Here is a 12551-nt window from a genome sequence, read left to right on the forward strand (position 1 = left end):
AGAGGACCAATAAGCTTTTAGCGCTTGCTAAAAAACTTGAAATGAAGAGAAAATAAAGTATTCTACCCCATGAAAGTGTATATTGTTGTATATACTGTAAATAGACATCCACTTTATAAAATAAAATACATTCATAACCCATATATAGTAAACCGTGTGGGACTTCACTATCACTGTATGAGGTAAGAATCAACAGCTTTTTAACACATTTACACAACACTTTATGAATACGAGTCATGAACAAATCTTAAATATGACAGGGAATGTGTTTCCTTTTTGAATTTTGATTTTGAGCAGCAAATTTGGAGTTACATATTGGTGCTCACCAGGAAGGCAAAAGCAAAATGGCACAAATTTTCACTTGAAAGAATAGTGGCAATCTTGGGATTTTTTTCTGTTCAAGTTTCAAATAGTGTGTAAATTCAATACACTTCATCTTCAGCATGTTTAGTGCCACTTTTGTAAGTAACCACGCCCCCGTTAAGGCCACGCCCCCATCCGGACCACGCCCCCGTCTATGCCACGCCCCTTTCCGTTTTTTTTTTCATCACTCGCTATTGCCATCACTGTTTTAAGTTATGTTATTTCTATATGGAATAGTTGTTAGTACTACAAATTACTTTTGGCCAGTTTTGTCATCTTACATCCTTGGCCATAACACATTAATGCTCAGTGGTAGACATTGCACTTTAATGTACGTATTTACCTGGTAGGCCTACTAAATGTAATCGCTTTTAATGGGCATATACTGTATGCAGCTGAAACAGGTAGGCTTCAATGTGACATAACATAATTAGTATGGCGTTTTGGGAGGGTGATGGGACAGTGTACAATAACCCCCCACCCCCCCACCCCCACCCCCATGCAGCCCAAATGTTTTGTCCTTATAGTTAAGTCAACGATTTTGGGATAGTGTGGATATGTCAGATGAATTACTGTTCATGCACATCTTGAAAAGAAAATGTTTGACGTGACTTACGCTTCAGTGCATTTTTTTTTGCTCCTTATGACTTTTACTTTTATACTTCAAGTAGTTTTAAAAACATTACTTTTCTACTTTAACTCAAGCAAAACAGCTGCCGTTGATACTTCAATTTATATTAAAGTCTTTATCAATCCCAATCCATAATATCTACTTGAGTAATGAACGTGAATGCTCTTGACACCTCTGGATCAAAGTAGTTCACACTTCTGCTCAACAAAAATGCAATTCTTTGACGTGCATGTGCATGTGTGTGCATGTTTACTCCCAGTACTTCTGTGTTTTAACAGTGCCACCCTGACCGGCTTGGAGATGTGTGTGACTCAGAAGCTGAATCTGGTAGGAGGAAGTTTCTTGAAGTTGATGCAGCCTGGAAAATCCTCTCGGAGCACAAAACTAGGAAGCTATATGATCAACAGCGGAGAGGTAATTACCGATCTTTATCGAACAAGTCGTAGTTGAAAGAGCATTAGGTTCAAAGTAGGAGGAGCCTTTAGCACTGGAAAATGGTACAAAACAAATATGATTCAGCTTGCCAATGTTGTGCAAGTGGATGTTTTTTTTTTTTTTTTTTTTTTTGTGATGCAGACCTATTGGGCATCATACTGACAGTTGTTTGTAAAATTCTGACCATTAATTGAACTACATGTGTGAAAATATTGAATATAGCTCTTCACGGTCAGGCTTGCTAATAGGAAAATGTAGTGAGGTAAAGATACAAGTTACTCTCCATGAAGCTTTACTAAACTGAAGCAACCCATCAGAGAAAAGTAACATAGCTCAGCTTCAATACAATGACACCAAATAGCCGAACAACACATTACTTCGCTTAGATGGAGCCTCTGTCAAGTTACTGTAAAATCAAATCCAAAATGTTTCGAAATACGTTAAACTGTATGTTTTAAGATAATTGCTGGAAACGTGCAAAGATGGAGAAGTACGGAGTGCTGAATTGTGGAGATGGTGTTAAACTATTTTTCCAATTTTTTAAAATTTTTTATTTTGGTGGGTTTGGTAGTGACTAAAATGGTTCTCAATTGTGGCTCTCAAATGTGTGTGACTCAGAAGCTGAGTCTGGTAGGAAGAAGTTTCTTTGAAGTTGATGCAGCCTGGAAAATCGTCTCGGAGCACAAAACTACGAAGCTACGTGGTACCTCTACTTACGAGCATCTCTTCATACGAAATTTTCAAGTTATGAAACGCCTCAATAGGAAAATATTGCCTCTTGTTACGGAATAAATTTCAAGATACAAAAGGTAAAAATACAGTATGGCCGGCTACTCGCAAAACTGAGTTTCCTGAACACAACATACTTATAGCTGCTCTGCCATTAGCTATTACCTAGCATCTTCCTGGCATCCCATTGGCTAAGCGGGACCTCTACCGTATGCATTGTTCTCGTCATTTGCCCCTCAGGCCATGAGGTGTTCCGATAGTTTTACGTAAATGTGAATCACCTAGAAAAAGTGTTCACCAGTCGGGAGATCGCTCACTATGGTGATGTTTGCCCTGGACATTTTCGAAGGATTGTTAAAAGCTCACAAAAGCTAACCTCCTCTGCTCGGTTCTTTACAAAAAACGCCAGGCAAAAACCACTCCGATAGAGAACATGAACGAAAGAGGGCAAAAAACGATGAGGGCGCAGTTAAAAGTTAAATGACCATAATTTTTATTCTTTATTCTTTTTTTTTACATTATGCACAACTCTCATTTATTGTGCAACAATTGAATTGTAACATGTATTTGTTCCATATTTTGATGTATTTTTCTGCTTCCGAAAACATTTGTCTGAATTTTGGGAGGGCTTGGAACGGATGAGGGCATTTACATGGGCCTCTACTTCCAAAATTTTCTCGTTCAGAAATTTCTTCCAGAACCAATTAATTTTGTAAGAGGTCCCACTGTATATGATCAACAGCAGAGAGGTAGGACGTACTATCACGACAGTCTCACACTGACTACTGAGCGAACTAAATTTCCCGCAACATTGATTGGACAAGCAATGTAATGTGATCACCTGCAGCCAGTGATGGCCATGTGGGTGTGTCATAACTAAATGACATGTTGAGTTGGGTGTCTCTTAACCTCCATGGCAGAGGCTCCGTCGAATCCCTGAGACTGATTCACTGAACCCCTGGGTTCAGAACCCAGGTAAAGAACCACTGCTCTACAGTATTGGTAGTTCATTGATCTCAGGGTATTTTATTGACAGATACTAGTTGAGTGGTGCATGGTTTCAGCAGATTTAGTGGAAACGGCGACAGCCTTTGAGTGCAGAGACTGGCTTGAGTTTACACCATTTTGAAGACTCACTGATCATACTTCGGGATTTTTTTTCAATCATTCAAATTGGGCATTTGGAAAATGAACAATTATTTTTGCTTTACGGGGTAAACACTTAAAAACTTTACATGTTGTAGTCATGCTTCTTATTACCAGTGCAATGTAATGTCTTTGGTCATCATTGTCTTTGGTCAATACTTTGCCAGCACTGTGTTATGAAAAAAAAAAGTGTCTTAGTTTGACATGGTCATTATTATCCTCCATTAAATTTAGCTTTTTTAATTTATTAAATCCATCCAGCCATCCATTCCCTGAACCGCTAATCCTCAATCAAATTAATTCATTTAAGTAGACCACAACAGTTTGTTTTTCTCAAGGAAAAAAATATGCACCAATATTTCTGCGTAAAAAACACAATGTTATACTTTTGGGATTCATCTGACTTCACGAATTTGGTGCCTGCTCAAAGAGCTTTACACACACACACACACACACACACACACACACACACACACACACACACACACACACACACACACACACAGACTCACATTTTACATTGCTTACACTATTTGCTCATCTATTCACCTGTTAAGTACAGCGGGAGCACACCGGTGGCTTCTTGCCAGTGTTTTAACTCCTAAACGCCAGCAAGTTTCCTTGAAAGTTTCGCTGACCATAACCACGATCCAACGTCATATTGTTGCCAAAGGTACATTCCTATTGAGTCGGAGTTTTTTTCAATAGTTTGCCTGGGGGCGCGCGCGATTTACACACCGAAGCGACTTGTGTGTGAAATTATTAACACATTATTATTTTCACATTAAACTGCAAGTGGGCGCTCTTGGCCTGTGTGATGATTTCGTTGGATTTAGTGATTTGGAGTGGGACTGATGGTTTGATCAACTTGTTTGCATGTTCTTTATGCTATAGTTATAACGGAATAACTCTTAATATGTTACGTGAACATACCAGGCACGTTCTCAGTTTTTTGTTTATGCGTCATGTTACGTTAGCATATCGTACACTTATTCAGCCTGTTGTTCTCTATTTTATTTTTAGTTTAAATTGCCTTTCAAGATGACATGTTTGCTCTTGGTGTTGGATTTTATCAATTAAATTAGCCCAAAAAATGCTACTTAGACTCCAGTGCGACTTAGGTTTTTTTTTTTTTTCTTTATTGTGCAGTTTATGGCTGGTGCCATTTATACTCCGGTGTGATTTATAATCCGGAAAATACGGCAGTCAATGCAGTCTATTCAAACCTGCAGTATATCACCACTACAAACAAACACACGCGAGACATATGTGGCATGTATCTGGCAGCCGTCGGCGAAACGGGCATCCATCAGTAACGCACTGCGAGGTCCATCTGTACTTGACCCAGTAAGTGACGATTACACCAATGGACGAAAAACCACTTCTGTCAGTGCCCACCTATTACAATGATTATTTTATTCCACCATTGTTTCTCCAGGTTACGTGCACTGTATATGACGTACTAAGTACATTCTCAACGCCGATTGGCTGTTGCAATGCCAGATGTGTCTTTCAGTTAAAATGAACGAAGTTGAGCAAATATTCTTGCCTCCACTATGTTGCCTCAAAAGTGTCAATTGTACAACCAGGGATGGATTTGCACCTTTGTGAACTGCATTGACTTCATATGTAATCAAGGTTCAAAATGAACTTTTCAAAACACGAAAATTACCCGCTAATCAGAAGTTTCACTCAATTTTTTTTTTTTTAAACTTGAGTTCCATTGTTTTTATCTACCTCTACTGCTCTCACACCGGTTACACTCTAGACCAGGGTGAGGCAACTCTGGTCCTAGAGAGCCGCAGTCCCGCTTGTTTTAGAAGTTCCCTCTTCCAACACACCTGATTCAAATGATTGGAATCATTATTAGGCTTTTACAGAGCCTGATTCGTTTTAATCAGGTGTGTTGCAACAGGGAGAGATGGAAAACAGGCAGGATTGGGGCTCTCTAGGACCGCAGTTGCCTACCCCTGCTTTAGACCGTAGTTTGAAATAAATGCATTCACACTGCTAATGGGCAGATTAAATGTCAATACCTTGCATGGTACAGTACTACCTGTAATTGGAAATGTAGGAGTCACTACCAGAGGTACGAATGACAGAGAACAAAATATAGCGATTAAGCATCGTTTGAGTTTGAACGATTCCTGTTAGGATTTTGGTTCCAAACGATTCTCGATTTCAATTCTTCCCGGGGTGTCCGAACTGCAGCTCGCAGTAAAGACTAAAATAAAATTGGACACAACCAGTGCCATTTGCCTGCATTGTACTACAGTACTTACCTTTTGCACAGAAGAAATTTCCTTGACCAATTGGCCATAATTCGATATGGCCACCAGCCATGCCAAAATGTTGAAAAATATCATTGTTTTGTTACCATACCAAGCTTTTTTTTTTTTTTTTTTTTTTGCAACTACAACCCCAATTTCCATGAAGTTGGGATATTGTGTTAAACCATAACATTCCGAATAAAATTAAACACAATAAAAGTTCCAGTTGTGACGGTCATGCTCACCCGCTACCCCCCGCTGAGCCCAAGAATGCCATTACTGTGATGTCATGCCTGTGAAGAACACATCTCGTTGGTCATGAGTGAGCCCATGACCTGCTGGAACCAAAGACGGGCATTACATGATCTTGCACTTTATTTTGGTTAATTTTTGAAACATTTTCTCATAAGCATTTATGGCACGTGATATTCACATTGGATCACTGCTCGTGATGTGTTGACAACAGACATGCGTCAAGCCATGTTTATCATTCTGCCAGTTTAACATGAATTACTTTCCATTTCCAGCTGTCACACACATTAACGTGATATCTGATGATACGGCGGACTGCTGTCTTTGACACAGGGGACTACGGTTTAAATCCCAGTCACGACACCAGCATCCTAATGGGTATATTAAACCTTAATTTCCAGCCACTGCCTGTGTTAAAATGATTGGGATACATCAGGAAGCGCATCCTTTGTCAAAACCATGCCAAGCACTGGTAATTACTGTGACGAAGTTACAACAAGACGTGCCCCTGTTAAATTCAGTGCCTGTACTTCAGTGTCAACTTTCCACCATGGAAGGGTGCTAATAAACTGAAAAGGGTCATGATTGGTTTAGATAAGTGTACAATGGATTTACGTGGCCAATAAATGTCTATGTGAATGGACTGCAATGAAACCCAGCAATTCCTCAGTGCAAAAAAAAACAAAAAAACATTGATCATTTTTTTAAGTCGACTTGGTCGACTTTTTCCCAGCCCTATTGGTAACCCCGTTCAGATTAGCAGCAGGTAGAGTGTGTGTTTCAAATGTGCATGTTGGCGACCCGCATCCTTGCTTGGAATAAAAAATACTGGACACATGCAAATGTCAGCTGGTTGTTTGCATTGGAGTAAACCCAACGTATAATTTTTATATGTGTCACTGTTGGCAATCGATGTTTTTTTATCACCCGAATATCACATTGAAGTTCATACTGTTCAACCATTACTTTTTTCGGGGGCGAAAAGACATGCCAGGGGACCTGCAGTTAATGAATGTGCACGTGCGTCTACTGCAACTGATGCTGCTTTAAAAATAGTTTAATACACCCAAAAATGTAGCCCTTTTTGGATGGTGTTTGTACCGTAATTTTCGGACGATAGAGCGCACCTGATTATAAGTCGCACCCACTACATTTCTCAAGGAAAAACCATTTTGTACACACACACACACACACACACACACACACACACACACACACACACACACACACACACACACACACACACACACACACACACAAGCCGTATCTGTCTATAAGTCGCAGGTGCCCACATTGTTATATGAGGTATTTACAAAGAAACAGGGTACACAGGAAGCGTTTTCAAAGTTTTAATAACATACCTTAGATTTGCCTGAATGCGCAGCACCACAGCAGTAAAATAGCACTAACAGGGCTGCTTAAAAAAAACAAACAAAAACATAAAAGTCACTGTTCGCCGTTGAGTAATGCTTTTTTTTTTTTCAATGAAAAAAATCCTTACTTGCCGTAACACTCAGTCAACCATTCCTTCATTAGGCTTTCTACCATCCACGCTTTCATGTCAACTTTCACAACAATGCCTTTTGGGAGGTCTTTTTTTTTTTTTTTTTTTGGCATAGTAATTCTTGGTGGATGCAGTGCAGCCCAAAACACAGGTCAAATGCGCCCTCTCATGGCCAGTTGTTTTCAATGTGACAGATGATAACTTCTTCGGACCACCTTTAAATCAACTTGTCTCACTCTTACCTTTTATGCTCGAGCGCTGCCTGGGGGGCATTAGAAAAATCTTTATAAAGGCCGCTTCATTAAATAAGCCGCAGAGTAGAAAGCGTGTGACAAAAGTCACGGTTTATTACGGTATTTTACAGTTTATTTTTGTAGCGCTTTGAGGATGTGAATAAATTAGCATTGTTTTTGTTTGTTGTTTTCATTGTTTGTTTGTTTATTGAACATATATAAAACATACAATAACATGACAAAATGCAAACAAAAATTATGAAAGGAAAATAAAAGTAAAAGTAAGTAAGACAAACATCATCACAGTTATATGTTCAAAGGAGTAGGAAGAAGTATACAACTTATCTAGTCCTACCCCTTTTTGAGCAATAATGTATATTGATCATTTCCAATACCAAAGAAAAGGAAGAAATCTAAATTTCATCAAATACTTTTACCCTTTTGTGTACTATGCTTATCTATTGATACACCTTTTGGTTTGTATATATGTATCATTATTCTTTCTACTTTTTATATCAAATGACTCATATTCATTATATATACCACATTTCTTGAATACATTCAATAAGTTGTTCAAAATCCAGAACAGGAACAAACCATAGTATTACTATATTTTATAGGTACCAGTATGTAAAATTTATCTTCTTAACTTTGTTTTATGTAGTTTTTTTGTACTAATCTTTTGAATTTGTTTTTGAACTCGTCCAACGATTTACTCATTTTCAGATCCATCTCAAGCTTATTCCACAGATTAACTCCTATTACTGATACACATCTTTGCTTGATGTTTGTTCTTGTTCTGGATTTTTTGTATTGATTAATACCTCTTAGATTATAACAACTATCTCTGATTTCAAAAAGCTTCTGGATATTTTGACAAAGGAGATTGTTATGTGCTTTATACATTAATTGGGCAATTTTGAAGTCAACCAGGTCATAGAATTTCATTGTATTTGATTTGATGAATAGTGGATTTGTGGGTTCGATATATTTAGACCAATTGATTATTCTGATTGCTTTTTTCTGTAGTTTTAAGACAGGGAGTGTGTTTGATTTACAGGCGTTACCCCATATTTCCACACAGTAGGTCATATATGGGAGTAATAATGAGTAATATAATGTGTACAAGGAACTCCTATTCAACACATCCTTAGTTTTATGGAGTATCCCGATGGTTTTGGATATTTTCCTTTTAACATTATCGATATGTGGCTTCCAGGATAGTTTGGTGTCTATTACTAGTCCAAGAAACTTATTTTCATAAACTCTTTCTATTTCAATTGAATTTATCTTTATTTTAACTTGGTCTTTAATAGGTCTCGTACCAAAAATAACTAACTTAGTTTTTGTTAAATTTAAAGATAGCTTATTTCTGTCGAACCAGTTTTTTAATTTGGTTAATTCATTTTCCACAGTTTTCAGGAGTTGTTCCATATTTTTTCCACAGCAGTAGAAGGTTGTGTCATCAGCGAATAGGACACATTTGGATTGTTTTGTAACACTACAGATGTCATTTATATATAGAATGAATAATTTTGGCAACAAAAGTAATGCTTATTTGTCATCATTTATTTTTTAATAAGTCATTCATTTTGACATCATTTGGTAATAAATTAAGTTCAGTCAAGTCACATTTATTGATTAAGGCGAGACTTGGGAGCCGCAAGGACTGGCTCTTTCAAGTCAAGAGCCAAAGCGTCCTTGATTTTTAAAAAATTGATATGAATGCATTGCAATCATGATGTTTTCATATTTAACTTTCCTCCCAGTCTCCCAGTCATTGTTTTCTTCCTCCGTTTGAAATGTACTTCTTAATTTTGAAGTTTCTTGAGCGGCAATTATTCTCAACACAGTTCAGACGCCAATTAAAGCCCGAGTGAAGTTTAATGCTAATTATTCATTGCTCACTGTCATTATCACTGTCAAAGTGAACAACTTGATAATGACTTTTATTCACAACCAAACTGTTAAAACCAAGTGTGAACATTCGTTCACCTGTCTATTCATCCACTTGGACGATTATTAATGACCCACAAGTGTCTATGTACCCATCTATCCACGCATTCATTCTTTCATCAACTTTCATTAAAAAGCGAAACAAAACAGAAAAAAAAACATCCTCGGCGAGGTCACTTTCTACACTTAAAGTGTAGGCATATGTATGATTTCAAAGATTAATTGATGTACACATGAGATAGATCTTTTTAATTCCAGTCACTCCGTGAAATAATAGGTAAATCCGGGGCTAATAAAAGTCATCATAATTTGAAAACTACAATGAATGTCAAATTGAAATGTTCAACCGAAAATAATGACAAGGTCTCCTTTTATGTCAAGTGATATATTGAATAAGTGTAAAGTAAGAAAATAGGCTAAAATACAGCAAATAAGGCTATATAATGATTTACTGCTCTACATAATTTTTTTATAGGTGCCATGCATAGAAAAAATGAGCAAACACTCCAGAAGTTGTAAAAATCCATCATCATAAGGAACAAATACGTAGATAACAACTCAGAGGCATTTGGAGTTGATTAAGTTGATGAAATTAGCGAATGAAGCAATCGAAAAAAGAGCCATCATGGCAGATCAGCGTAACATCCCAAGACAGGCCTGTGCAACCAATTTGGGCGGCTGGCATAATCAGCTGACAAAAAAATAACCCCCCAAAAATTCTAGGTGAGTCATTTACAGTCAATTGATGGGGGTTAGTCTCCTCAACTCAAAAAAAAAAAAACAACAACAACAAATGTACAATTTCATTTTTGGGGTGGTGGGCAGGGTGGTATTTAATACCCTACATATATTTGCATAGCACTGCCCATCCCCATCTTGAAGGTCGTCTTTTGCGATAACCGCAAGTAAGTGTTATCAGAACCACAGTTTCAACTTTTTGTCATCAAATTTGAGCCTGTTCACTCTGCTGACTGGAAATTAATCATTACGTTCTACTTTTTTTGTTGTTCTTGTCAGGAATTCACTGACAAAGGGGTTCTTTTTTTTCTATTCATGGGTGATTATTAAAAATAATTTTGGTTGGAGCTTCTGCATGCAGATGAATTACACATAAACCATACAAATATTCTGACAGTTACCCCTTATATCACCTGTAGTGGTCCGAATAAATTACAGTCGTAAGCACGTTAAGGGCCCTGCAATGGAAAGGCAAACAATTCAGGGTGTGGTCTGCCATTTGCCCTCTGTCAGCTGCGTTAGGCTCCATCTTCCCCACAAAAATACTTTGGGAAGTGCTCCATCATACCCGTCACCACAATTTGTAGTTCTCATGAATTTTAACAGCACAATTGTGCTGCTAAATCGATTGAATGTATCCCAAAGTGCAGATGAAGTCATTTTTAATTTTATTTTTAATTTTTTTGCAAAAGAATCTTTCATTCGTGTTTTGCTGTCATTCAAATCCGGTTTGGAAAATACTACTGCAGGTTAAGCCAAAGACTCATGAAACTAATGAGCATAACAACATAATGCATAGTGTCCAGAAAAGTTGCCAATTGCTTTTCCTCTGTTTTTCCTTCATCAGCTCAAGAACTTCAACAGGCCTGGCCAGTTGACTCTACAGTCTTACTGGAGGACATGACCTGGGACAATGGTGAGCACACATAATTTGATTTGATTGTTTATTTTATTTATTTTATTTTTTTGCTTCGACTTGCTAGATAGATAAACAGCTGTGGTGTGGAAGCAGCGGTCTTCACGCCTTTCACAACAAGCAGCAGTTTGGCAGATGTAAACAATTGAAGCAACAGATGTTCGAACAAACGGTTGAGCAACACATGTAGACTGACAATACAAGAATATTCACAGGCATATATTTGTACTTTGTGAAAAGTTGGTAGCATACATTTCAGAGTTGTATTTAATCTTTTTAAAAACACATTACTTTTTTTCTTTTTTTGGGTGGGGTGGCTGGAACATATTAATGACTTGTGCATTCATTTCGATGAGGAAAGATGAGTTTTGATTGTTTTGAATAACAAGCATGGTCACTGAATGAATTAAACTCCCATTTTAACCATCGTATATTTTTCTGCAGTCGTGGAAGTGTAACACAGTTGTCGTCAGAAGTTGACATCCATTTGTGACAGGCGTGAAAATCATAAAATTGTTGGGCTTTTAATTATTTGAGCCATTCTTTTTCCAGGGTCGAATGACTGAAATAAAATAGTTATTGTTTTATCATTCATTCACGCCTTGATCGACTTCAACGACAAACTTCTTGTGAGTGATCAGAATAGTTTTGGTTGGTTTTCTGGACAAAGTTGAGCTCTCTGGCCACAATGACAAAATGTATGTTCGGAACAGTCAATGTGAGGCTTTCAGACCGAGGGAAGCTGTACCAAGCAACATGACAAGATTTCATTAAAATGACAGTCTGTCAAAATGCCAAGTCTGATTCGAATGGCCACTTCAACGTGCGTACAGTGCACCAAGGATTTTTAAAAAAACACAATGGGATCCAGAGAGAATAATTTTTTTCATGTTGGAAAATAAAAAAAGCCTTTTTGAGGAATGCTTTTGTGTGACATCACTTTTAGAACATCTGGCCAGAAAATACCATGAAAATAGAGTAAAACGGGACAACATAATTTCTCTACGTTTTTCTTGACACTTTGGTGTCCTCTTTCGACTCAGGGCTAACAAGTTTCCGGAAAAAAAGATCATCCAATTGCTCGGGCAGACCAAAATTCTGAGATGTCAATGGGTCAAAATTACTGTGAGGTTTGAAATTCTGGTACTTGCCCTAAAAACTCGATTTAACGCGAATCAACAATTGAGTCGTGCAGGCAGTACAATGGCTCATGCACTTTGGTAGCCAATAGTTTTTTTTAATGGGGGATTTTAGAGGCATTTTGTGTGCTCATCTCATTAATTGTGTGTGTGTGTGTGTGTGTGTGTGTGTGTGTGTGTGTGTGTGTGTGTGTGTGTGTGTGTGTGTGTATATATATATATATATATATATATATATA

General features: G+C 37.6%; 1 protein-coding gene across 1 annotated transcript in view; it reads left to right on the top strand.

Annotated features, from left to right (window-relative positions):
• dnajc24 (DnaJ (Hsp40) homolog, subfamily C, member 24) overlaps positions 1-12551 on the top strand; it is a 20611-nt gene that overhangs the window by 3753 nt on the left and 4307 nt on the right. Inside the window, exons 3-4 of the mRNA XM_019865266.1 lie at positions 1273-1408; positions 11105-11173. Coding sequence (XP_019720825.1) covers positions 1273-1408; positions 11105-11173 — 205 coding nt within the window. The remainder of the gene's footprint in view (positions 1-1272; positions 1409-11104; positions 11174-12551) is intronic.

Source organism: Hippocampus comes, unplaced genomic scaffold (genome assembly GCF_001891065.2).
Source record: "Hippocampus comes isolate QL1 unplaced genomic scaffold, H_comes_QL1_v1.1 scaffold180, whole genome shotgun sequence".
Taxonomy (NCBI): Eukaryota; Metazoa; Chordata; class Actinopteri; order Syngnathiformes; family Syngnathidae; genus Hippocampus; species Hippocampus comes.